The following is a 26,869-nucleotide window of genomic DNA, read 5'->3' on the forward strand; positions in this document are numbered from 1 at the left end:
GCAGCAGATTAGCCCTCCGTTGCAGTTGCCTTTTTGAGAGCATCGATCAGACCACGTTCACAAAAACGACACACTTTTCCTCTCCCCCTCTCATTCTTTCTCTCTTTATCTCATTCATATTCTCTCTCATGTGCACATATCAGCAGACAAATCAGTGATCAGTCTTCAATCTATGATTCTTGTACTCCCCCAGTTCAGACCCTAGCTCTGACTCTCATATTTTCTTTGACATCAAAGCCGTCCCTCTGCCAAAATCCACGATCACTTCCTGTCAAGTGACGTCTGGCGAGGAAATGCTTGTGTCCGTGGGTAACTAGGCAGGAAGTGTTGAGAAGAAAGATTGGAATTTCTTTCCTCCTTTTCGTCCTCCCTCTTAATCATGTGAGTGTGACTGGCTGATGGCGAGAGATAGCCATGGAGGAAGCAGGTTTTCAGCGCACCAGTAATGAAGAGACTGTGAAAGCTAAAGAACCTACATGATTCTGATTCACAGCATCCCCAACAATGATGGCTGAAAATACTTTCAGCTGTTTATTTGTTGTAAGATTGCATATATTCAGTTGTTTAAAAGTAAATGCTTCAAGTTTAATCCTCACAGTACAGGTGGCCTTTCATTATCTGTCCTGTATTGAAGCAAAGATTCACTCTTTCCATTGCATGGCGATAACTGTTTTAGATCTAAACAAGGCTTGTGTTGGCTGTATTTCAACAGGTGGCATAGTGCTGCAGTCACAGATGAATGTGCTGGAAACATTTTTTTTTGTCAACACAGAGCCCATATATGTGACATTTAGTCCAGACACAAAGTCTAGTACATTTACCATGTTGTGACCTACCACATACCTCCTTTCAACCATCCCAAGCAAACAGAGTTACAGAAAATGTGGTCTAATCACCAAAATTCAAATAATAAATAAGTTAATTTCTCTACCTGACTAGTAAGCTGGCTCTTTCATCTGACAACAGTGTTGATATATCTATAATTATTGGAAACTTTATCAAAGAAAATACAGAAACATGGAGACACAGACACTTCAACCCCTGCACTAAATGTAGTAATTAATCACTAAAATGTGGGCCCTCCCACTACATAAAAACAGGTTAATGCAACAGCAGCTGGATTCCCACGCTTGCTCTGTATGTGCTTGACTCAACAAGCATGAGTTAACATTCTGAGAAAGGAGTGGTCATGGGTGACAGGAAGGCAGGTTGGAAATAATTTGAATCTTTGCTTGAAAGGCAATGTCGGTTTGTCAGTATCTCCACAACTTTGGTTCAGACTGAACAACTGCTGGATGGATTGACATAAAATGTTGAACAGACGTTCATGTACCTGGAGGATGAATCATAATGACTCATTCCTCTAGCAGATTTGAGTGCGATTTCTCAACTAATGGATGGATTACCATGATGTTTGTTACACACATTCATTGATAAATTGTAATCACTTCAATGTTCCTCTGACTTTTCATCGAGCTCCGTCATCAGGACAAAATGTTAATTTGTCCAATATTTTTAGTGGTAATTAGCAAATGTTTGCCGGCTAATACAATTAAATAAAATCATGTACATACTGCTGCAGCCCTTACAAAGCATAAACTGTTGCATGCATTCAATAGGGACATACTTTGTCATAACATTGTACCATGAACTTTGACCATCTTCATATATCCGCCACACAGAGGATTGTGGGTCAAAATACCCAGAAGAGCATGCTGGCTTGAATACTGCAAAATGCGACCGGATGCAATAGGACATCCTGTTTTTTTTATTTGCAAACTGCTTTGACATATGTACAAAATAATTTTTCTGGCAAACTAACTAGTACGGTTGTGGGTATTGGAATGCAAAGATGGTGACAAATACCTACTAAGACACTATGGGTCTTTTTGAACCGATCCATCTCACTGGGATTTATATATTTCTTGTGTAAATGCGTTCTAATGAAGGTTTATCAGTCTAGCTTGTGTAGCATTTATATCTGGCCACTACCATGGCCTGTGTGGATAGTATTGGAACACTTCCCAGTAGTTTAAAAGCTTTGGGACGTGGCCAGAGTGCTCCTGACTGAAGAGAACAGGAGGAGCTCTGTTTAACTCTGCTGACTGACCAGAATCCCTCTCTCTCTCTCTCTCCCTCTCTGCCTTTTTTTCTCACTCTCCTCTCAGTGACACCACTGTCCTGTCTTAGCTGCAGTATACTGACTGATGACTGGGCTGTGACTGTGTGTTTTGCAGATGGCTGCGAGCAGTAGCTGAGGACACCGCCGGGAGTTCCCCCCCTCTGCCACTGCCACCTGCAAATATGAATGGTAAGACCACTGCAGTTTGTGTGAGTGCATTGAGTGCTGTGTTTTTTTTGGCTCTGCAGATCTGCTGAGGCCAACACATTGATGTTTCTAGTAATTATTCCCACTTTGACTCATGTGTGACACTATGTCTAATAGTGTTTATTACTGTTTGTATGGGTGAGGTTTTCTTCTTAAAAGCTCAACTGTTTTCTCTGGACCAGTTTACATTTATTAAATTATCTCTTTGGTCACTATGAGGTCAATTTTTTTTTTTTTTTCATATTTTGATTTTTTTAAACTTTGTTTATGGTGCCAGTCACAGGAGTAAAGTTACAGAAACTGTGCATGCTTTGTTATTATGAAGTAAACTGTCCATTCACTGCGTCTGCTGATGAAGTAAACACTCATGTGCAGTCGGCCTCTGTGAAAGTGTTGTTCTGCCCTCCTGTCTGAACAAAGTGACACAGTAACAGAGTGCTTCATTATCACTTTGTCAATATCAGTGCATTCCCAGCTCCTGACTGCCACTGAGGCTGGCCACAGGGTTTTCTCTCATCTGTGTGTCAGTGTGTGTGTGTGTGTGTGCACCTGTTTTGTTTTTTTTAAATGTCATAAACTGGTTGGTTACTTTTTGGTAATCATGCTTATTTGATTTGCTCAGATTTACGTGTCGTCTGTGTGTATTGAACACTGATTTATTCAAACAATGAGAAGGTAAAACAGCCGTGGGCCTGTTCAAGGAGCAGGTTTGCTGAGTAGAGTTAATTGAGGTAACTCTACTCCTTAACACAGGACAAAGCCGACTGGGCTGACACTCGTCTAATGATAACGGATACTTCCCATGTTTTGTGCTTCACATTTTAACATTTCTTCTGTTTCTCTCCAGGTGGCCTAAGTGTATGGGCGATCTCTCCAGAGGAGAGGGTCAAACATGATCAGAAGTTTGACACCCTCTCCCCATCAATGGGCTATGTCTCAGGTAAACACAATAATCAGCGCACATCACGCTTACAGTAATTTCCCTGCCAGTACATTTCATAATGCCATTTAACCAGCACACGCCCATTAGCTGTATAAAGAACAGTGTATCCTAATTTCACAATAATACACAGGCAAATGTACATGTAAGTAGCTCTTAAATGAACTCAAGTGTTGTTGACTGGGCTCGGGTGATCAGGCAGACTCAAAAATACTGTATATAGTAATGTTTTGCAGGTTTTTCTGCTTTGCATGCAGGGGAATCTCAATTTTCTTGTGTTTCTCTGTTTCTTCCCTTTCTGTCTCTTTCTGTAGGGGAGCAGGCAAGGAAGTTTTTACTCCAATCAGGGCTTCCTGCTTCAGTTTTGGCTGAGATATGGTGAGAAACAGACTCTCACACACACTCACATTTTTGAGTGATGGGCCCCCTTTAAAGTGTTCACTGAAATCTATACTTGAAGCACAAGATCTTAACTGGTGTCTCTCTCTGTTTTTCCTTTTTCTCTCAGGGCTCTGGCTGACATGAATAAAGATGGGAAGATGGACAGGTTGGAGTTTTCCATCGCTATGAAGCTCATAAAGCTTAAACTCCAGGGTACACCGCCTCCATCAGCACTGCCAATCATCATGAAGCAGCCTCCAGTACCTGCTCCCAGCCTCAATAAACCCACCTCGTTATTGACCAACCCAGCCTATGGTACAATATTATTATTATTATTATTATTAACTATCCAATGTGAAAACTTGTGTTTCACAGTCTGAAACACAACAAGATATGTGAAGATTAAAACATTTAAATGCATACACAAAAAAACACATTTGGGGTATTTTAACAACTGTTGACACATTAACTGTGTCTGACTGATCTACTGTTTACACACTGCTGTGTTTTCTGACTGGTTTACCTTTTCCGTGTGTGTCCTAGGTATGGCTACTGTGCCTAACATGTCCATGATGACCGGGACAAACCTTGCGATGTTGACCCCTATCTCCATGGCAACCCCTGGACTCTCACCTCTGACACCAATGACGGGCTACTCCCCTTTGGTTCCTACAGCAACAGGCCTAAGCCCTCTAATAGGCTCCACCCCCTCCAGGCCCCTGATGCCCACCATGGGAAGCGCCACCTTGCCTAATGGCACAATTGGAATTCTCGACCCATACGCAGCTGGAGCTTTGGCCACTGGTACAGATGATTTTCATTTCTAACTTTTAGTCCCTTGTATGACTCAATATATTCATCTTTCCTTCCTTATTATCACTTGCAAGTTGTTTATTTTCTCTGATGCCCTACTCTGAGAGTAAATATTGTATATGATTGCAGCAGATGATGAAATACTCTAAAGGGGAAAAAGGAATGATTCTGGCCTGGTTTTGTCCAATCTCTGTGTCTCATCTCCATACAAATAGCCTCCCTGTCCTTGGCAAGCTTGGCTGGATGGCACTATATTACTGACCCATTGTTGAGCTCCCCTCCCATTTCACTCCTTCTGAAACTGTTAAAAAAGCCATCAAGATTTTGAGGTTAAAGGATGCCATAACATGTCATCATGATATCTAGGGTTGCTGATTAATCATCGAAATCGTATGAGTGTTAGTCGGATAAGAATTTCTTTACTTGAGGACAGCCCTTATAATATCACAGATACTTATATGAAAATACATAAACGATATGTGTTTTTGCTTTGTGTTATCAGGCCTACCTCGCTCTGCATCCCCCTACTCCTCTCCACTCGGATTCTCCTCTTCTGGTATGAACAAGGCCTCATCCCTGCTGGACCTAAGATCTATCAGGTAACACACACACAAATTTGAAAGCACCAGCAATTTCTCCAGTGCCTCGTTTATCTTTTTGAAGTGCAAAAACACAGTAGTCTTCCTGAAGCTTGTTGCATTCAGCTAGTGTTTTGTGTGGCCTCTGTTTGTCTTTCAGCTCCGCTTCCTCTTCCCCCTCTGTGATGTCCCCCATGGCCAGCGTTCCCAGCGACTGGGCTGTGCCACATGCCGCCAGACTCAAATACAGACAGCAGTTCAACAGCTTGGATAAACACATGTCAGGATACCTTAGTGGTAAGAAGGCTGTGTGTGTATATATGTATATGAACAGTGAGGTGGTCATACTAAACCAAACTATGCCTGGAATGCAGGCGTGGATGTTCATGAACAACAGTCACTGAAGATTTCATAACGATTGCCTCCCTCAACCTTTCTGTGTGTGTCAAGTCTTAACTAACTCTCAGGAAGTGGAGGGTGTTTCTGCCCCAAGTGTGTTTCGACACAGGGGCAGTTTCTCAACAGATACACACACACACACACACACACACACACACACACACACACACACACACACAGCCAAGTATGCTTTTGCCTTTTCGTTCTGTTACTGCAAGCCTCGTCGGACCTGTTCTTTTAAAATACCCATGATGTAGTCAAACAGTCACTCACTTCAGTCACACTTGCAGATCATTTATGCAAGTGTGACTCTGCACATTAGATACATGTGTATATAATCACATGTATCTAATGTATATAATCCCTTTGTAGATTATAGCACAAGACACGTTTCTGTTAAATAAACCTTGCCTGTTAAAAAACAGTCGCAGTCCTTTGACTATCATCTTTTATACTCAGATGAATGAGTAAGGGTTAAAAAGTTTCTAATTTCCTAATTCAACATCAGACATTCTTTTAACTTTTATTAAAACATTAGGACGACCTAGAATCAGTCTTTGAAATCAGCTGTGTTGAATTATTGGACTGCCCTCTTTGTTCGGCTGCCACATTTTAGTTTAATGACTAAAAAAATGACACCTTCTGCACAGCTCCTTAAACACACCCTTGACCCTTTCCTTTCTCCGCCACACCCACACATCTGTGTTGTACAGGTTTTCTGACATTTGTCACTCCTGTTGGCAGGTCAGCAGGTGAGAGGTGCCATGGCGACCACAATGCTGACTCAGACACAGCTGGCTTCCATCTGGTGAGAATATATGTTTATTTGTATGCGTGTGTGTCTGTACATGTCCTAAGACTGCTGTGTGTTGTGTTCAAGAGCAAAAGTCAGGTTTGACAGCTACATATTACAAAACTTCATTCCACTGTAGCTTCTATGACAATAGGCCTTTTGTTTATTAAGGAAATATTTAATAGGTCAAGGTTGCTTTAGTATTGATTACCAGCAAATACAAGGACATAATGTTGGTTATTGTAAAATGTGTTTAAACTGGGAAACTTTACCTTTGCTGTGATTTTTGTTGAGGGTTTTAACACCCAAAATCCTTTTTGTATGCATTGATTCCTATAACTGTTCCCTTTAACTTGTACCTCAACTTATAGAGTAGACTGTCAATGTAGATCAGAAGTAGCTGAGAAGTTTAGTCACTAACCTTAACTAGAAATTTCCGCCTAACATAAATGTGAAAACAAAGAGTTGTAATCAAATTGAAGACCTTCTCTTATAGTTCAAAATATTTCCTAGTTCTCATTAAGTACCTTCCTATCCTGTATTTAAATGTCAGTATAAAATCATGTATAAACCTTGCACCTCGGATTTCCAACCCTCCCACAGGACTTTAGCTGATGTGGATAAGGACGGGAAACTAAAAGCTGAGGAGTTTATACTGGCAATGCATCTTGTGGACGTGGCAAAGACTGGACAACCACTGCCGCTAACTCTGCCAACTGAACTGGTACCACCCTCGCAAAGGTATGTGCACGCATATGGCGCAATTTCACGAAAAACATTGCAAATGCCTTGTAGAGTAGATATAAGCGATTTCAACATTTAAGTACAGTAAACATGGACAACATTAATATATATGTTTATTTAATATTTGTATTATGTTCTGTTCCAGGGGTGCAGTGAATGGATCCAGCTCTTCTCTCTATGCTGCTCTGACTGATGACTTGGACATAGAACCTCCACAGAAAACCAGACCCAACAGTCAGTACTCACACTACCAACCCTAAACACAGAGTGTAGCCTTGTTTAACTGCTGCATAATGTTCAGGCTTGTTCTCTATTCTATAACTAAGATTATGCAAGGCAGCAGCAATACGTAGTAGCCAGATAAGATCACTTAGTATGATCAATGACTATGGCTGTCAAACTCGCTGTTTACTTTTGCACTCGTACTGGTGAGTCAGAATTTAATATTATAAACATACATACATACATTGTTGTGACCTTAACCGTTGCCACTTGCAGCAGCCTAAACTGTAGCCAGTCAGTGTGGTGCAGCACACTTTGGTTGGGTTTGTACACACAATCGTCTTTCACAAAGTCACAAGTTGTAGTAGCCAGAATGTAAAGTGTTTTTAAATATTAAGTTCACAGCTAAATGCTATTTTAAAATCCCTGAATCTCATATTACTGTATAGCATTACTTCTCAGTTGCAGTTTTACTAAAACTACAAATTTGTTTTAAATTTATACATGTTTCTTTATTCATGTTTCATGTCCATTATCCTCTTTTCCAAACACAGAAGCTCAACAAAGTCATCAATAATTTGTGAAATAAGTCATCAATGGGTCCATAATTGTAATACTTTAAAATAGAGTTCATTGGGAGTTTATTCAAAACATTTACTGCTTAAACCTAATAAAGATGAAAGTACGATCTCTAAGTTCCTAATTCATTAAAATCAAGTAAATATTAAGATTTTTATTTGACTGGTTACTCTTAATCATCATAGAAAGTACACCAACACTGACTTCATCAAAACTTTTCATTTGTCCTTATTCAGTGTCGTTCGAGGATAAATTCAAAGCCAACCTGGTGCAAGGGAACGCAGAACTGGAGAAAAGACGACTGGCGCTGCAGGATGCTGAGAGGAGGGAGAGGGAGCGGCGCGCTCAGAAGGAGAGAGAGGAGCGTGAAAAGAGAGAGAGGGAGGCTCGGGAGGTCGAGGAGAGGAGGAGGAGGGAGGAGGAGAGGAGGCTGGAGCGACAGAAAGAGCTAGAGAGGCAGAAAGAAGAAGAGCGACTGAGAGAGATTGAAAGAAAAGAGGTGAGGACGCTAGATTCTGTATTTACAAGTATGACTTTGGCATGAATGCTTCATCATCTATTATCACAGCAGAGAGTCGTTTCTATACCCTTCAGTGTCCTGTGTGGGTTCATTCCAGGCTGCACAGCGGGAGCTCGAGCGTCAGAGGAAGGAGGAGTGGGAGAGGAGGCAGCGAGGGGAGCTCCAGATAAAGAAGGAACAGGAGCAAAATGACATCATCAGATTGAAAGCTAAGAAGAGGAGTCTTGAGATGGAGCTGGAGGCTGTGGTGAGTGGTGGAGAGACATAGTAGATTTGTTTCAGTGCAACATATCACAAGAATGTAGGCATGCTGTGGTCATGCAGTGTTTGTGCAGCTGTCTCTCATCCATCATGAACACTTTAAGGAGAGTTTATAAAGTTTCTGTCATCCTCTCACTCTTTCTCTCACTCCTCTCTCTGTTTCTCTCTCTCCATTTCTCACTACCTCTCTCTACCTCAGGGTAACAAGCACCGTCAGATCTCAGACCGACTGCGTGACTTTCAGAACAAGAAGAAGCATCAGAAGACGGAGCTGGATGTGACCAATCAGAGGAAAGAGACTCGCCAGCAGGACATTAACAACCTGCAGAAACAGCTAGAGGTGTGTGTGTGTGTGTGTGTGTGTGTGTGTGTGTGTGTGTGTGTGTGTGTGTGTGTGTGTGTGTGTGTGTGTGTGTGTGTGTGTGTGTGTGTGTGTGTGTGTGTGTGTGTGTGTGTGTGTGTGTGTGTGTGTGTGTGTGTGTGTGTAACCCACACTTTAATGTCTTCACTGTGATTTGTTTGTGAGAATGCAAACATTTTTCCCCAAATATTTTCACCTAATGATGCATTTCGTCTTGGTCAGGAGTTCCAGATGAAGTTGTTCCAGCTGACACCGGAGCAGAAGAGACTCACTGAGAAACTCAGAAACATGTCTGTAAATAACTTGCCTGGTGAGTATTGATGGATGAAATGACAGAGCTCAGGAAAAACAACATATTACAGCAGCAATGATGGATGTTTGATAAAAGACACATTGATGGGCAAATTGTGTGTATCACAGTAAAAAATGAAAATACTTAATAATTGAAAAGCATAAAAATATTCATATTGCTACTCCATATGCAGAGTTTGCAAGACATATAAATGGGAATGTAATTAAAGAGATTTTCACTTTCGCTTGTTTGACTGTATTTTATCCGTTCTAGTGGCGACCATGTCGACCCTGAAGGTGGGCGTCACAGAGAAAAAAGGGAAATGTCTGAAACTACGAGAGCAGCTGGAAGGCCTTGAGAAAGATACCGCTGCCAAACTGTCTGAGATGGACAAGTACAACAAAGATATGCAGGTAGGAATAGAATACCTAATAACGTTAATAGAGTAGCTTAACATGGCATCAGACTGATTGTTTGATAAGTACTGTGACTGTGCATTGACATGTCAGTATGTACAGTATGTGAACAGAAGGGTGTCTCCTAAATTACATGAAATGAACAGGGTGTTGCTGTTAATATGAAGCTTTAATACAGAGCTAGTTTGTTTTAATTACAAACCAAACGAACCACATCTTCATATTTTGTTTGCCTGGTTTTATAACACTTGTACATGTAACAGATTTGTGCCTTTAGTTTGTTAATAAGTCAAAACATTAACACGTAATTATTTTTGAGTGTGCAATGCCTGTTTTTAAGTTCCAAATAATTATACTATCTTATTTCATACTTACCACTGCAGCTTGGCCCCTGATGCCTCTGTTCTCTCCTCCAATCATTCCTTTGTGCCGTAACCTTCTTTCTAACCTTCTGATACTGATTTCATCCCTTTTGTTATCTAACTTTTCTTCCCTTTCTCTTTATCTTCTTTTGTTTTTTCCCATGCTGGATGCCTCTCCTCTTTTCTACCTTCCTCCCTCTTCTCTCTCACCCGTCATGTATCCCTTGTCCCCGACTTCACAGTATGTGGGTGATGAGGACTCAATGCTTCAGGCTGTCTTCTGTCTGCTGGCCTGTCTTCGTAACCTCTTCTACCTACTAAAGGTTTTTCGCTTTAGGTGTCTTTGTTGTTTTTATTTTTTTCTGCTCTTTTCTACTCTTTTCTATTGTTCATTGCTCCGCTCATATTTCTCCTTCCATTTGACATCTTGTGTCTGTGCTGTTTTAGCTTTTCTTTTCTTTCTTCTCTCTTTGTCTTACACTTATCCTTCCACTAATAGCTTGATGTTAAGGCCCCTGTGTGTTTGTGCATGCTGTGTGTTCTGTTCATATCTCGTTGTGTTTTTTCTAGTCACCTCATGCTTTAATTAAGTGTCATATCATTCACTCAAGTAAAGGTGTGTTTTTTTGTGTGCGCGTAAGGAAATGAGAGAGAGCCAGCGAAAACAGCAGGCAGCTCTTGAGAAACTACGGAGCATCAAAGAGGACAAACAGCGTGAGCTGAGTCGAATGAAGGAGGAGGAAGAGCAGAGGAAGAGGAGAGAAGAGAAAAAAAACAAGAGGAGGAGGAAGCTCAGAGGTATTTTGCTTTCATACATTTTTTTTTTATTTCTTAATCCTGTTAAAGCAAAAAACATGATTCAAACAAAACTTAAATGTAAATTTTTACTTTGATGTACAAACTTTTAAAATATTGTTTGCTTCCCACTCACAGGCTTATTAAGATAGAAAAAGAGCGCCAGTGGCAGGAGAAGCTGAGGAAGGATGAAGAGGAGCGTCAGAGGAGGCTTAAGGAGGAGAAAGAGGCCATACAGAGGGAGGAGGAGGAGAGAGAGAGACAGGCTATCATCCTGGCTGCCAAGGAGCAGGTTGAACGAGAGCTCAGAGCAAAGGAGGAGGCAGAGCGAAAGAGAAGAGAGATGGAGGAGAGGAAGAAAAGAGAAGAGGAGGAGCGACAGAAGCAAGTGGAGAGAAGGAAGCAGGATGAGGAGAGGAGGCAGCTGGAGGAGGAGAGGAGGCAGCTGGAGGAGGAGAGGAGGAAACTTGAGGAAGAGAGGAGAAAAGAGGAGAAGAGACGGAAAGATGAAGAGGAGCGCCGCAAGAGGGAGGAAGAGAGGAAGAGGTTAGAGGAGGAGCGGAGAGAGGAGGAACGCATAAGAGAAAAGGAAGAGGAGGAGAGGAGGAGACAGAGGGCAGCCGTGGCCGCCGTCCGAGATGCAGAGGAGAGGAGAAAGCAAGAGGAGGACAGAAAGAAGAGGGAGGAAGAGGAGAGGAGAAAGAGGGATGAGGACAGGAGGAAGCTACAGCAGCAGCAGGACGAGGATAGGAAGAAGCGTGAGGAGGAAAGAAAGAGGGTGGAGGAGGAGAGGAAGAGAAAAGAGGAGGAAGAGGAGAGGAGGAAAGCAGAGGAGGCGAGAAATAGAAAGGAGGAGGCAGCTCGTCAGCAGCAGCCGCCGAGTGGAGGAGGGAAGGTGGATATTCTGACAGCTCTGCTGAAAGGACTGGAGGAGAGGAAAGGTACGAGAGACCTTTCTTTACTTTTCTGTACTTCTCTGTGGTCTGTTCCTGTCTCCAGTTGGTATCAAAACTTTTTTGAAGCTCGACTCACATTATTACGTCTGATATTCTTCTTTAGGTGGGCAACCAAGGGCCCGACACCACAGGAAGTCGGCCGCCCTCACATCCTTCAAAGCTCTCTACCCGTTCACGGCCCGAAACAACGAAGAGCTCAACTTCAGTGCGGATGATATCATCGAGGTAAACTGAAATTGAAACTGAAACTTGACTAAAGATAAAACTGCAACAGCAAAGATGGAATGTTGTCTTCATCAAACTTTCTGGTCTGTCAGGTTGATGAGTCGACCGAGCGGGAGGAAGGTTGGCTGTACGGCAGCCGGCAGGGGAAGATGGGCTGGTTCCCAGAGAGCTACGTCGAGAAAGTGACCCCATCAGACACGGCTAATAATACTGCTGCTGCTGCTGCTGCTGCTCCTAAAGTGCCGATCCATTCTCAGCTCTCTAATGCACTCGAGGGTGTCAAGGCAGCAGGCACAAAGTCGGCCTTCACGCCAACACACTCTCCAAACCCTGCACCCTCTGAGACACAAGGACAGGTGAGAGGTTTAAACCTTTATTCAACGGGTCGTTTTACTGCTGCACAAGCTGCTAACCTAGTATGATTAGTGTCTGGACATATGCAATGCTCTAATACTCACTGTACTGTCTTTCTCTCTGTGCCCTGACAGCAGGTGGTGGGTAACCTGTTGGCCCAGGCCCTGTGTTCGTGGACAGCAAAGACAGACAACCATCTGAACTTCAATAAGGACGATGTCATTCAGGTGTTGGAGAAGCAGGAGAATTGGTGGCTGGGAGAGCTGAACAGTGAAAAAGGCTGGTTCCCCAAAACATATGTGACACTGCTGGGAGAAGAGGAGAGTTCAGAGTAAGACTTCATGCACAACATTTTTTAATTTTAAATTCCTCTTGGAGCACTTTCTAGAGACCTCACTAGCAACAAGCCACAATGGCAAATGATTTGTTTAGCTAGTACTGATGTGAACTGCACTTCCATTGATTCCCCAGCTATACCTCAAACATCAGTTTGCAAATTCTTTTGCTGTGAGGCTGAAAGAGACAGGAGACATCTGAATTATAACTCCAGAAGTTGCTTGAGAATCCTCAAACTTTCACAGTTTTCTCAGTATCAGTTATATCCAGTGATAGCTGTCTGTAAATCCATGGGTACCTTTAAAAAATTTAAAAAATATAGGCCAAAAAGGTAGCTCATAACTAACTGTATCATATTACATATACATTCAAGGATTATTCATTGTACAACATAGGGTAACAACAACATTTAGTCCATTTATGCAACATCAGAAAAAAGTAAAACATGCACATCAATTCAGTAGCCTGAAGCACATACCTGTCCACTTTCCATAACAACATATTTTTGGGCCGTTCGGATGTGACTTATCTCGGGGTAAATTGGCGAAAACATGCATCAGTCACATGCTAGTGTCAGTGAATGTGCCTGAGTCTAAAGGTTTGGTAACTGTTCCAGTATGTCTGGTATTTACAGCAGAAATGACTTCTTCCCTCCTCTGTCATGAGAAATGTGCTTGTTAAGAGACACTTAAAAATCACTCAGCAGCATGGAGTTGTATATACCTTTGATTTCAGCTGGTGTTGTACCAGACTGTAGTGGGGAAGAGGAAGTTGAGCCTGAAGGTTAAGCTCCAGATTTACCAGTCAATCTCGTCAAGTGCACGTTCCAGCATTCACCTCCTGTCATGAGGTTGGATAATAATCAAAAGAATGAGATTGCAGATTGAGGAGCCCAGAGGAAAACCACTGCTCCTTTTCATTGAAAGGAGACGGTTAAAATGTGTCTGGCCTTTGGAAAGTGTGACTCTCAGGTAATCCAGCTCATACTGCAGACCCAGACCACTCAGCAGGGTTCATACCCCCATCTGGCTTAAAATGCCTTGCATCCCCCAGGAGGAACTGGAAAGAGAAATTCTTTTTTTTGTATTTTTGTGATCCAGATAGGCATTGGAGGATGAAAGATGGATGAATGCATATGAATAAGTATACTCTTTCTGTGTTTACAGCATGAAGAGCTCCCCATCTGATGCTTCGGAGTCTAGCGACAGCCTTCAGCTTGAAGGTACAGTAAAATACACTCTTAAAAATATCTAACTGATTCAGTTAATATTTGATAATCATAAATAATGTAAACTGTAATATTGATGTTCGTCCGGCTCATTTTTTACCAAGGATTGTAGGTGGTTTAAGGGACAGACATCGAAGTTCCCCTTAGTTTTATCTTGTTTATGTGTTGTGTCTCAAGTTTACTATGAATCAAGAGATGTCTTGAAATGGCAGATGCAGCTTATCTACAGTATATTGCAGATTCTGTAGTTAATGTATATACCAACATTATCTGGGATAATGTGTCAGAATTCTTGTTGTGGATCTCAGCTAATGTTAGCGACAGGCCTTGTATAAGCTGGAGCCTTATCGAGTACATTGTTGTTTATTTATGTTAATTTATTATTTTCCTTTTCAGAATACACGGCGTTGTACACCTATGAGTCTCCGGAGCCTGGAGATCTGACGTTTAGAGAGGGAGATGTGATCTTGGTGAGCAAGAGAGATGGAGAGTGGTGGCACGGCTCTATAGGCAACAGCATAGGCGTCTTCCCCAGCAACTACGTCAAACCTAAGGAGACAGATGTAAGAACACTCAACATGTGCCATTATATAGCAGGAATAAACTGCATCCAGTCCATCAGTCTATAACTCTCTTTGGTATTTGTAGTGGTGTTAAATAACATTACATTGCAAGGGGCTCCTGTTATTTCCTTCACTTCCTGTATGTTTTTGTGTTGTGTTGTCCTTTTTTTCTTTTTTTTAAACCACAAAACAGAACAAATCAGGAGATCAACATACACATATTTAAAATTAAACAACAAATATTGTCTTGCAATGTAGTCCCAGCATAAACACATGTATCCTTGACAAAGACAAGTGCTTCTAAAGGTTTGTAATCATTATAAAATTGTTTTTTTTCCAGACTTCAAGTTTATCTGCAAAGAAGAAGCCAGGTAAGCTCACCATCTTGTCTAATCTCTCTCTCTCGCTCTCTCTCTCTCTCTCTCTCTCTCTCCCTCTCCCTCTCTCTCCCTCCCTCTCTCTCTGAATCCCAAAAGAACAATTTGCTATATTGCACTTGTGCCTTGTGTGTGCAGAGATCGCACAGGTGATTAGACCCCACCCCTCTACCAGACCTGAACAGCTGAATCTGGAAAAATCCCAGCTCATCGTCATCCTCAGCAAGAACGCCTCTGGCTGGTGGCTCGGAGAACTGCAGGTCAGTTTTCAGCAGCTGTTCACAGATGTTCTCTGTGGGTCCCTAATACTGTACAGTAGAAGACCACAAAGGGTCTCAGCAGTTCTTGACATTTTACATGAGCCAACCTATTTGGCTTGTGACCCACCAAAAACAAAGCAATGTGTACTTGTGACCACTCACCTTTTGCCATATCGATGGTGACCAGTTCAATATGTTGTTTATTAGAACAGTTTTAGGTGCTCAAGGTCAAATAATTCAGTTATTCACAGGGTTAAAAAAAAGAACAATTAAAAAGGAGACTGAGAAATTCTGTGTTGCAGAAATGTTTTTCTTTCTGTTCTATTTATCATCTTGGGACCCATTAGGTTTACTTTATGAGCTCTTGGGAGATATGGAGATAAATGTTGACTAGCATATCTTGCTCTCTCATTAAAATCTCTTTCCCCACGTCTGTTTTTGTTGTCTGACTCTAGGCTCGTGGTAAAAAGCGCCAGAAGGGCTGGTTTCCTGCCTCTCATGTTAAAATACTAGGATCCAACAGCGGCAAGTCAACACCAGCACCCCAACCAGGTAACACACACACACACACACACACACACACACACACACACACACACACACACACACACACACACACATACACACTTCTACCAGGTGAGGCCAGAGTTGAAGAGTAACAAAGTACACTGCACAAATAGTATAATGGTGTGTTAAACTCTTCCTTTTCTTCTCTCTCAGTCTGTCAGGTGATAGCCATATACGACTACACAGCCGCCAACGGGGACGAGATGAGCTTCTCCAAAGGTCAGCTGATCAACGTTTTTGACAAGAGCAACCAGGATTGGTGGAAAGGAGAGATCAACGGGGTAACCGGTCTCTTCCCCACTAATTACGTTCAGATGACCACAGCGGAGTGTGACCCCAGCCAGCAGTGTAAGTGAATCCCTTAAACATAGTATCATGGCTATACATGAAAGGAAATGTGCATGTTTAAAACACAGAGACGCTTTTCTTCCCTGTTGCTTCAAACCACTACGACTAACTAATGCTTATCCTTTGTGGATCTATGCAACCCCCACCTACCATCACTGATATTCCGTCGTCCACCCATCTTCAGCCACCATCTTTTTTCTCGCTGACTATTTCACCTTTTCCCCTGTTTTTCCCACTTTCTCCCTCCCTCTCCAATCTTTGTTTTCCCTCCCCCTCTCTCCGTTCCTCGACTTCTTTGTCTTTCTCCTTCCAGGGTGGTAGAAAGTCCTCTTCCTCCTCCACCTCCTCTTCCTTCTTCCTACTCCTGACCCCAGAGAGACCCACTATTACACACTACTCCGAAGGTGCAGAGTGTCTGGACTCCTTATCTGCTAACTTCTCCCACTGAGCTAATGTCACTGTGTGAGAGTGAACAGGTGTCTCTGTGATACAGGGAAAGAATAAAAACAAGTCATGTTTTTCCTCTGAAATGAATCAGGACCTGAAAAAACTCTCCTGACTCTCAATGCTGATTCTGTGGATTGTTAAAGCCTCGGTGCCTTTTGTGATTTCATCGCGCTTGGTTTTGATTGTGAACTGATTTTGAACTGATGCTAAAATAGATCTGTAGCAGAGTGATAGAGGGTCTCTCTGTGGCTTGGCCCTCTTCCTTTCAATTGCCTCTCTTCACAAAACTCTTATTTTTTCTCTTTATGCATTCTGCATCACCCTCTTTTTCACCTCGTATCTTTTACTTGTTCCCTCTTGTTTACACAATGCTTATTTCCCATTCTTACTCTCCAATTTTGAGTGTTAAGCTCACACAGAGCCCGTCTATATTCAGACATGATGTGCAAGTCACTTTCTAAGCCTTGTTCTTTATACCAGGATGAACAGAGTAATAACCTTCAAGCTTGTGTGTATTTTGAGAAATAATGGATGTTCAAAATTCCGGCCCAGCAACCCTGAACTTAACTTAAAAAAGCTTGAAACAAGGCATGAAGAGGCAATTTGACTATGTAAAATAAACAGAGAAATTTGATCACTAAGGAATAAAGTAACAGATTTGCTCAACAAAAACCTGAGTGGAGAGTACGGCAAAAATAAAAGATTTGGTCAATCTCCTCTACGACTAAACAGTTGTTTTGGAGATGTAGCATTACTGTTTTTGCTTTCAACTATAAACATTTTGGCAGGAAATGGAAAAAGCCAAAGTGTACAGTTTGTCTTCTGCATTTAAAAGCCATAACTGAATCAGCTGTTATCACTAACAAAAGGGACATAAGTAGTTTTGAAGATGGATGAAGCGACTCTTCACCATATGGCCAACTTTTTTTCAAGCCATTGACAGTCAAAAACTTTTGCTTTAAGGGTGATATCACAAACTGCTGCTGCACCTTATATTAACTATCACTGCTATGCTGCTGCTCTGAATGTTTCTGTCTGTGCAGAAAGTGAATGCATGTTACATCATAGTGTTTACCACAGTGAGAATAACTGGTAGTCATTATTGTCAGGTTTGTGGATCCATGAACTTTAGGTCAAAAAGTGAGAAGTTTCTCATGAGGAACTGTGAGGTCCACTGAGATCAAGGAGTTAAGTGAAATATGCTACAATACAGTTCAGATGTTTTTAGAGCACCACCATCAAATTCACTGTAAGGATGAACCCTCAGGCAAAGAAAGCAAATTGCTGTTTCTTTCTCTTTCATTTAATTCAGAGGTTACCTGGCTCGGTTAACCACAAACTTCTCTAGGTTTGTTAAAAGCTGCAGTGAAAGTGGATGAACCACACTGACAGAAAGCTGCAAAGAGTTAAGCAGCTGTTAGCACAACTGATCTGACCACATATATAGAACATTTGTGGTATGAGATGGTTTAACTAATTTAAAGATGTGTCTAATATATTTTCTGATTCTGAAATAAAATGGAAAAAATAAAGATTGGCTTGAGTTAAGTGTTTTATTATTTTTAAATAAAATCTCAGCCTTCACCTCTACACGGTTTTTATGTGTGTGTGTGTGTGTGTTGTATGCAGTGTTTATATTGTCAATACGATACACATGATTAAGATGGAAAGATATACAGTATGTGAACAACTGTTTTTGTAACCTGTAAGCAGCTCAATGGAGAGTCAAACATCCATGTATCTTCCTTTTTCTGGTGGTATCTGTTGAAATATTAGTTATCAGACCTGGACTGGATTCTCGAAGAAAATCTTCCCAATTTGGCAGAATTCACTGAAAATTTTGAGAAAAAAAACTTTTTCCACATACGTCACAAGGTGATAAAGAAAGAAAGAATTCCTCTTCCTGTTTTGGTACAAACAGATTTGATCCAGGAGAAGATTTAGTCTGATACCAGCAACGAGAGGATAACCGTGCAGAAAGAGGAAGAGACAAATAGAATAGTATAGAATAGAATAGAGACAGACCACTAACTAAACGAACGGAAATAATGACTTTACAGAGCAGCTTTCATTTTCTAAACCTGTGGGATGAGACAGATGTTGAGGGAGAGCAGAGAGAAAGGTCAGGGAGGGAGCAGAAGTCAGCTAGTGTGGGTCCCTCACAACGGGATAATGGGCTCCTTGTATCAGGTAAGTGTGTTTGCTAATCGAGACAATGGTCTTCACGATTTCCCTTTCCATTCTCTTCTCCCCCTTTGTTGTCTATCCTCCTCTCTTAGAGTTTCAATAAATGTGTGCAGTAGAATCAGTCAAAAGCAGCATTGTGTTGTTTTTTTGTCAAATGTCCAGCAGGAGGCAGAAAAGGCATTGCAAAAGGTTTAAGAAGTGGCTTTCTTTTGTTGCCATGGTTGAAGTTGTTTTTTTATTATACAATAACCCCCTCTGTTGTGTGTTCCTTCTCTCCTGCAGGGTGTGCAGACCTAAACAGCCTGGACTCATTGAGTACCCAGGAGAAGAGGAGACAAGGTTACATCCATGAGCTGATCGAGACTGAGGAGAGATACATGGAAGACTTGCAGATTGTGCTGGAGGTAATGGACACATGTCCTGCTTCATAACTCGCATATAAACAGAGGAAGAAGTTCCATATACAGTAAATATATATCCAGTACTTCATGAGAACGAGATGTGTCAAGATGTCTGCATGATCTCCTGATCACATACCTGACAGTCTGTGGATCAGATGATCCGTCATTGTCTTTGTGTTTGTCTCTGTAGGTTTTCCAGAAGCCTATGTCAGAGTCGGGTCGGCTGAATGATGCAGAGATGAACATGATCTTCGTCAACTGGAAAGAACTTCTGACCTGCAACTCTAAATTTCTCAAGTAAATATCACAAGGACAGAGTGTATGACATCTAGAATGGACAGTTCATCTAGCGGAGTGATAAAATGTTAAACAAGTGCAGCTATTTTAATGTTGTTTCTGTGGATTCTGTCTGTACAAAAATACAGAGCTGCTTGGGTTCAAGCATGTGTATTTATGTGTATGCAGGGCACTACGTGCACGTAAGAAGATGGGTGGGGATAACATGCCGGTGCAGATGATCGGAGATATCCTGGCGGTGGAGCTGTCCCAAATGCAGCCCTACATCCGCTTCTGTTCCTGCCAGATCAACGGAGCAACGCTGCTTCAGACGCGCATCGACAGCGAGCCAAACTTTAAAGAATTCCTCAAGGTAGGAGAGTGAGGGAGGAGTGAGCAAAGACAGGAAGGAGAGTAGTTCATGGACACAGACAGAAGAATAGTGAAGATGTGTTGAAGAACAGGAAGAGTTAGAGAAAGTTTTTTAAATTTACCTAGAATCATTCTCATGTAGTGTTTTAGAAACCAGATTTTCTGCAGGTACATCCATGTAGATGGAACAGAGATTCTTAAAGGGAAAATATGCCACCTTTTATCTGGATGTCCCATAACTGTTGATGATAAAATAAGTCGATTTGAAGCAATTTATTCCTCAGCGCGTGCTATATTGACCGAAAACTCAGAGTTCTCCTGCTGCAAAACCTATTGTGCATCCTGCATCCAGTGCTGTCATTTGACTATTTCAGCTTGGATTTCTAGTCTTTGCTTTGGGGCATGATCAAAACGTCCTTGCTCTCTCTGCTAGTATTGCAAACTAGTTACGTTTCTAACAGCAAAAAAAGGCATCTCAAAATATGAGAGCAGGGGACTTTATGGACAAGGATACATTTTGCTGTGTTTTGAATGTCTCGGATACGCAGCCATATTTATTTAAGCTAGAGTATACAACCGAAAACATGCCGCGGAGAGATGACACACTGAGGAATTTATTGCTTCAATTGACTACATTTATCATCAACTCGGATTGGAAATCCACATCCAAAGGTAGAAAATGTTGCCTTTTAATGTGTATATTAACACAATCTTTTATTCCCATCAGAAAATAGCCACGAACTACCGGTGTAAAGGCATGCCGCTGTCCAGCTTCCTGCTGAAACCCATGCAGAGGATCACACGCTACCCACTGCACATCAAAAACGTAGGCCTTCATAATCATGAGTGTGTCTGTGTTTGAACTCCTCATTAAGTGCTCAGAATACTGACCTTACTGTGTGTAATTAGAAAAAAGGAGTGTTTTGCCTTTTTGTCTCTAATTTGTGGGTGTTAATAAGTTGTCTGTGTGTGTATGTTTAGATCCTGGAGAGCACAGCAGAGGGCCATGCTGACCGAGGCCATCTTAAAGAGGCTCTGGAGAAGGCTGAAGAACTCTGTCAACAGGTTCGTTTCTTCACTGATTCTTATATTTATGACCTCACTTGTTCCATTTATTCAATTTTGGGTTTAATTTTTTCTGCATTCTGTCTAGAAAATATTGAAATGACGCTTCTGTGTTGAATGACTTTGTTAATCAGGTAAACGAGGGCGTGAGAGAGAAGGAGAACTCTGACAGACTGGAATGGATTCAGAACCACGTTCAGTGTGACGGCACTACAGAGGTACTAAGCTTATTCATTAACTCGCAGTATCATCAATAATGAATCAAAAGAAAAGAATGAATTCAATATTATAAGTAATAATAAATTATTTATTCATTTTTATATGAAGTATTCATAAGTTGGTATCAAAATAGATATTTCCACAATACTTGGTTCTAAAGAAGATGTTAAAGATCCTACTAAAGTAACTGTCTATCCACAGCACCTGGTCTTTAACTCTCTTACCAACTGTTTGGGCCCCAGGAAACTTCTACACAGCGGCAAGGTGAGTAAAACTACAACGTTTCTGTAAGTCATATTTTAGACAAAATTAAGATTTTCCATTTCACCGAATGAGTATTTCAGATGTTAAAGAGACCTGGCAGAGTGGGGAGTAGAGGGAGATGATATGTGAAACATTACTGTGTCAGATAACTTCAAGATGCAGATCAGTGAGCTGGTTCATCTGAGCAGAAGGCGGCGATTATAGAACAGCATGAATAATATTGTTATATAAACATTTGCTTTTAGGCTCAAAAAATAAATGTCTTCTGATGCTGAACAGTTGACGATAGTGCCATCATTATCACTGAGCTGTTACACAGAAGTGAAAATGTTTTTGTAATCTTTGTCGACCCTGTTTAATTATTGCTGTAGTGATTATAAATAATATGAAACGTATTGTTTCTTTTCAGATGAACAAGGTTAAGAGCAACAAGGAGCTCTGGGCTTTCCTCTTCAACGACTTTCTGCTTTTGACTCATGCGGCTAAACAATTCACCTCGTCCGGGCCTGATAAACTGTTCAGCAACAAGAACAATGTACAGCTCAAGATTTACAAGCCGGTACGAAACACACACACACACACACACACTCACACACTCACACACAGACATACACCCTTTGAGTGACTTTAAAACGTGGTTGTCCGGCCCCCACAATATGTTCACAAACAAATCTTGCATGGCAAAGGGAAGAAATCTGCTAGGAAGTTTATTAGGATGGGGGCATTAATATTTAACCTTGTATAATGTGCCTAAATGAACAAAATGAGATCAACTGGTGAGCTATAGTAGCCCCGGTCATATGCTGCTTAAGGGACACTTCAAGAATTCTGGTACAAATATGCTATATTATTACAGAATATGGTGAATGTCCAATTATTATCAATAATTCATAGAATAGAAAATACTATTCTGAAGGTACTACAAAACATTTAGGGTATTATGACACAAGGCCTACTAGCCTAATGCTTATAGTTTGTACATTCAATATGAAATATAATACAAAGGAATACGTTTTTTCCGCCGTCCACTGCAAGGCAAGAGCCTGGATGATGTGAAGTTCTGGCATTCAGTCCCGTAAGCACCTTTGTTGTCTTGATATCAATAGACGGCAATAGTCGAATACATAATGCAGGTGTGGCTTTCTCTTTTTTGTGTTCCTTTTGAGTCAATATGCCACTCTGTTCATTTTTTGTTTGACCGTGTATAATCTTTATTTCCTGTAGCCTGTGCTCCTTAATGAAGTTCTGGTGAAGCTGCCGGATCCTTCTAGCGACGAGCCCACCTTCCACATCTCACACATTGATAGAGTCTACATACTCAGGACGGACAACATCAACGAACGGTAGCTGCACACACACACACACACACACACACACACACACACACACACACACACACACACACACACACACACACACACGCACACACACAGACACAGAGACAGATGTGGTGTGTTATATGGTGGCCTGTATGAACACTGTCTGTGTGTTTGTGTTTCAGGACGGCTTGGGTTCAGAAGATCAAGGCTGCATCTGAAGAATTTATTGAAACAGAAAAGAAAAAAAGGGAAAAGGCCTATCAAGGTTTGTCTCTACACTCTTCACTTGTTTCTACTAAAAATGTTCCTGATGGCAACCAATGTGACCATCTCGGGATTTATCAACGTGTGTGTGTGTGTGTGTGTGTGTGTGTGTGTGTGTGTGTGTGTGTGTGTGTGTGTGTGTGTGTGTGTGTGTGTGTGTGTGTGTGTGTGTGTGTGTGTGTGTGTGTGTGTGTGTGTGTGTGTGTGTGTGTGTGTGTGTGTGTTTGCAGCCCGATCTGTGAAGACTAGTGGAATCGGCAGACTTCTCGTCACCATCTTGGAGGCCACTGAACTCAAGGCGGCCAAACCCAACGGTTAGCACGGAGACACTCATGTTGCTCTTCTATTTTTTCCATTTTTCTCAATCTCTTCTTGGCTCTCTCTACCTGCTCTTACTCCTTCTTTCCTTACCTCATCTCATTTGTCTTCATCTCCTCCTCCAGGTAAAAGTAACCCTTACTGTGAAGTGACCATGGGAGCTCAGATATTCACGTCCAGAACGCTCAACGACACTCTGAACCCCAAGTGGAACTTCAACTGTCAGTTCAACATCAAAGACCTTTACCAGGACGTCCTCTGCATCACCATCCTTGAAAAGGACCAGTTTGCACCTGATGGTCAGTCACCTGCTTATTTCTTCCCTTTTTTTCTTCTTCTCCAGCCTCACTCCATCATTAACTCTATCCGCTAATTTCTCTGTAAAGCTGCAAAATTAAGTGGGATATGAAGTAAAATGACTCACTCGGATCCATATTATAAGAGGCTACAACTATTTTTGTTCGATAAAACTTCAAAAGATCGTATTCTAGTGCTTAACCTGTGTGTGATACAAAAATCTGAATAATCTGAATGTAGAAAAAGAATCCTTTATTCTGCTCCCTAACTCTCTTCTTTGTGTTACTGGAGCTCCACACATTCCCAACTATAACATTTTCTGAACTCTTCTAAAACCAAATAAAAATGTTCTCTTTGTCTTATATCAGAATTTCTGGGTCGGACAGAGGTTCCTGTGGCAACAATAAAGAAAGAGTTGGAAAACAAGGGACCAGTAACACGTCGTCTTCTGCTGCACGAGGTTCCTACAGGGGAAGTGTGGGTCCGCCTCGACCTGCAGCTCTTTGCCAACAAATAGACTTATAGGATGAACTGAGACATCCAAATGAGGATATTTTACTCCTACAGAGGAACCAAATAAGACAGGCGGCTTTTTGTCACCTACACAAACTCGGATTGTTCCCCTGCACAAACTCAAATCAAACAACCCCCCTGAACTGAACACATATCACGCCTTAATATTTGAATATTAACCAGCACTAATAATACCTCTTCTGATGTCATCTGAATGTTCCAGTAGGTGATTCGCATCTGAGTGACATCATCTGAATCCACCAATAGGAGGCAGGTAGCGCAGCTGTTTACACCTGCACAATATGTACTGCAGTCTCTGAAGGAGGTAAAAGGAACAACTTCAGCCCGGCTACTTAAACAGTGGAGACAGAGTGTGTCATGAGGCTGAATCTGGGTCGTCTGCTCTAAGAATTTTTACCCTTCAGAGGGACGCAGACCTGGACAAAGACTGTCTAGAAACGATAATAATCATAATAAATCAATAAAATACAAAGGCTTATATGTTTTATCTAGAATCTTCGTATCTCAGTTACAACAGTTGGGTTTTCAGTGATCAGTGATTGAGACACACGTCTGGTCAACCAAGGCCATTTAATGAGTTGGAGTGTTTTCTCTTAACTTACAAGATATGTATTTGTTGACTTCTTGTGACTGGTGGCTTTCAAGAGACTCTGCTTTATGGCGGCTTGATCTGTAACAGCTTCTCACAGTGACATTAAGGGCAAAAAGCAGACAGCAGCAGAAACTGATGGGCAACCTGGGCAAGATCTTTTTTTCAGAAGCTCTGGTCTGGAGTCAGTTTACTACTGTAGAAGAGGTAGAAGAGCTCAGGATATGGTGTTCTGTGTTGAATCTGTCTCACTGTAACAATGTTGTGTGTGTGTGTGTGTGTGTGTGTGTGTGTGTGTGTGTGTGTGTGTGTGTGTGTGTGTGTGTGTGTGTGTGTGTGTGTGTGTTGTGTGTGTGTGGGCGCGCATGTCTTTGGAGTGTAGAAGTCTAAACATTTAGTTGAGATATAGTTACATACAGATATCTTCGGCTGAGGGCTCTTGATGCTGCAACTTTTTAGAGTTAACTCAACCTCTGGCCTTAATGCAATTCATCTTTTTAGTCCTTTAAAATCGATCAGTTTCTTAAACCATTAGAATTATTTAGGATGATGTTGGTCTCTGTATTCTTTTTTTCTTCTGTGTGCAAAATCAGCCAAGGCCAAGTAGTTTGAGTGCAAAATGATTGAGGTGACAAAATGACGCAGATTTAAGGAGCTGTACTGATGAACACCTTGAACTAATTTTCCAGCTGAGGCTCTTGCTGCATTTTCAGTGCGGATAATCAAGAGGATGTCAATATTTTGAGGTAATGCAGATCGACAGTTTGTCGGCAATAATAAACAGTATTTGCTTTTCACTTCCGGCCTACCAGACAGATTTTCAAGTTTCATTCTTCAATCCCCGCCTCACTGACTAGAATATTGTCCATCTCCATTGCCTCAAAAAGTTCAATTCATAAACATCCACCATGAAAGCTTATCAAGGAAGTAGTATGTAAAAGCATTTTTATTTATGTTGTCGGTTAACTTGTTACAGTCTTCTGCCTCGTTTTTACTCTTTTGTCCTTTACATGCAGTTTCTTTTCTAACTCTGAGCATGTACTGGTACTCTGGATATTAAAAAAAGTTGTATTTATTTCTTAATTTATGCGTGTGTGACTATCCAAAGGTTTGTAGCGGCTTCGCTTGCTGTGTCTTCTTGGATAATCAGTAGGTATCCACTGGGTTTGTTTTGTGTGACGTCAAATATTAAAACTGTGTTCATTGGACACGTTGATACTGTTTTGAAAGGCAATAGAACATATTTCTCTGCGATGGAGTTTTACTGTAAGTAGACTAGGTCACTAGTCATTTGTTAGGCCTGCTGTTTTGTACACTTATATTCTATTAATTTGTTTTATTCAATCCACAAATCTCTGTTTTTATGTCCTGCATAAACTTTGTTGTTTCGGTTGAATTTGCGGATAATGTGCAAATACACTGCACTACGATCCTCTTCTGTTTAGGGTGTTGAATTCTATATTTTGTTCTACTTTTTATTTTCCGCAGCTTTCTGCATTGACTGCTGCTGTGCTAACTGAGATAAAGGCCTCTTTAGATCGTCTGTCTGATCAACCTTGAGTCTGTAACCTGCTGTTTGTACTCACTTTGGCCTCCATGTGGCACTCTCTGAATCAGGGTTTCTTAAGTCTAATTAAAAATATTAAAAGTGAAAAAACTGTTGCATTATTGGCTGGTGAAAGAAAAGAAACATTTATCACTGTAAACTTTGAGCGCACAACCTTCTGCAGCAGCACATAATGGGAGAGAGACCCCTGAAGTTCAGCTTTAGACAAAAAAATTATTTCATATTTAAATGCTGCATGTTAACAGGTGAGACTCATGCTCATCCAGATGTTATATGACAACTGTCAATCTTAAATATAAAACTAAGTTGTGTTATTTCTTTGAAAGAACGAATTATCTGAGTGACTGTGCTTCGGCCTTTGTACATAATTACACCATCTCATTATGATTTACAACAGAAGACAGGTCTTTGCTGCTTTTTTAGGAGTAATGTTTTGTGTTAAGTGCATAATACACAGTACTCCTGGTGCAATATTTTTTTTAAGTTGCCTACAATGAGGAGAAATAACATTCAGTGCAGGAAGGACAAACGTTCCTTTCACCACATTAAAAGTATAAAATTGCTTGTATTTCACAGATGCATAACATATGTGAAGATATTGTTATTGTTTGGTAAACTATAGTCAAAATTTTAACCAGACCCAATTTCAAGAATGTTCAAGGAGTTTAAGATTTGAAACAAGAATACCATTAAATGTTTTTTCACTGTTTTCTGTTGGTGTCCAGCCACAGAGTCAGTGGAGTTCAGTGCG

At 41.2% G+C, this 26,869-nt stretch overlaps 1 protein-coding gene across 1 annotated transcript in view; it reads left to right on the top strand.

The window, feature by feature from the left end:
• itsn2b (intersectin 2b) overlaps positions 1-26,197 on the top strand; it is a 31,416-nt gene extending 5,219 nt beyond the window's left edge. The window contains exons 2-40 of the mRNA XM_054608409.1: positions 2,238-2,311; positions 3,177-3,269; positions 3,584-3,647; positions 3,778-3,965; positions 4,194-4,454; positions 4,966-5,062; positions 5,202-5,338; positions 6,185-6,248; positions 6,837-6,974; positions 7,123-7,211; positions 8,015-8,277; positions 8,396-8,545; positions 8,759-8,899; positions 9,143-9,230; positions 9,486-9,625; positions 10,632-10,780; positions 10,924-11,726; positions 11,845-11,966; positions 12,059-12,322; positions 12,455-12,651; positions 13,823-13,878; positions 14,281-14,447; positions 14,788-14,818; positions 14,963-15,084; positions 15,540-15,636; positions 15,805-15,999; positions 18,916-19,037; positions 19,225-19,331; positions 19,500-19,683; positions 20,410-20,508; positions 20,664-20,747; positions 20,882-20,965; positions 21,168-21,230; positions 21,640-21,789; positions 22,455-22,573; positions 22,732-22,814; positions 23,044-23,127; positions 23,257-23,430; positions 23,797-26,197. Coding sequence (XP_054464384.1) covers positions 2,305-2,311; positions 3,177-3,269; positions 3,584-3,647; positions 3,778-3,965; positions 4,194-4,454; positions 4,966-5,062; positions 5,202-5,338; positions 6,185-6,248; positions 6,837-6,974; positions 7,123-7,211; positions 8,015-8,277; positions 8,396-8,545; positions 8,759-8,899; positions 9,143-9,230; positions 9,486-9,625; positions 10,632-10,780; positions 10,924-11,726; positions 11,845-11,966; positions 12,059-12,322; positions 12,455-12,651; positions 13,823-13,878; positions 14,281-14,447; positions 14,788-14,818; positions 14,963-15,084; positions 15,540-15,636; positions 15,805-15,999; positions 18,916-19,037; positions 19,225-19,331; positions 19,500-19,683; positions 20,410-20,508; positions 20,664-20,747; positions 20,882-20,965; positions 21,168-21,230; positions 21,640-21,789; positions 22,455-22,573; positions 22,732-22,814; positions 23,044-23,127; positions 23,257-23,430; positions 23,797-23,945 — 5,625 coding nt within the window. The 5' untranslated portion in view covers positions 2,238-2,304 and the 3' untranslated portion in view covers positions 23,946-26,197. The remainder of the gene's footprint in view (positions 1-2,237; positions 2,312-3,176; positions 3,270-3,583; positions 3,648-3,777; positions 3,966-4,193; positions 4,455-4,965; positions 5,063-5,201; positions 5,339-6,184; positions 6,249-6,836; positions 6,975-7,122; positions 7,212-8,014; positions 8,278-8,395; positions 8,546-8,758; positions 8,900-9,142; positions 9,231-9,485; positions 9,626-10,631; positions 10,781-10,923; positions 11,727-11,844; positions 11,967-12,058; positions 12,323-12,454; positions 12,652-13,822; positions 13,879-14,280; positions 14,448-14,787; positions 14,819-14,962; positions 15,085-15,539; positions 15,637-15,804; positions 16,000-18,915; positions 19,038-19,224; positions 19,332-19,499; positions 19,684-20,409; positions 20,509-20,663; positions 20,748-20,881; positions 20,966-21,167; positions 21,231-21,639; positions 21,790-22,454; positions 22,574-22,731; positions 22,815-23,043; positions 23,128-23,256; positions 23,431-23,796) is intronic.
• Positions 26,198-26,869: the final 672 nt, after the last annotated feature.

Source organism: Anoplopoma fimbria, chromosome 2 (genome assembly GCF_027596085.1).
Source record: "Anoplopoma fimbria isolate UVic2021 breed Golden Eagle Sablefish chromosome 2, Afim_UVic_2022, whole genome shotgun sequence".
Classification (NCBI taxonomy): Eukaryota; Metazoa; Chordata; class Actinopteri; order Perciformes; family Anoplopomatidae; genus Anoplopoma; species Anoplopoma fimbria.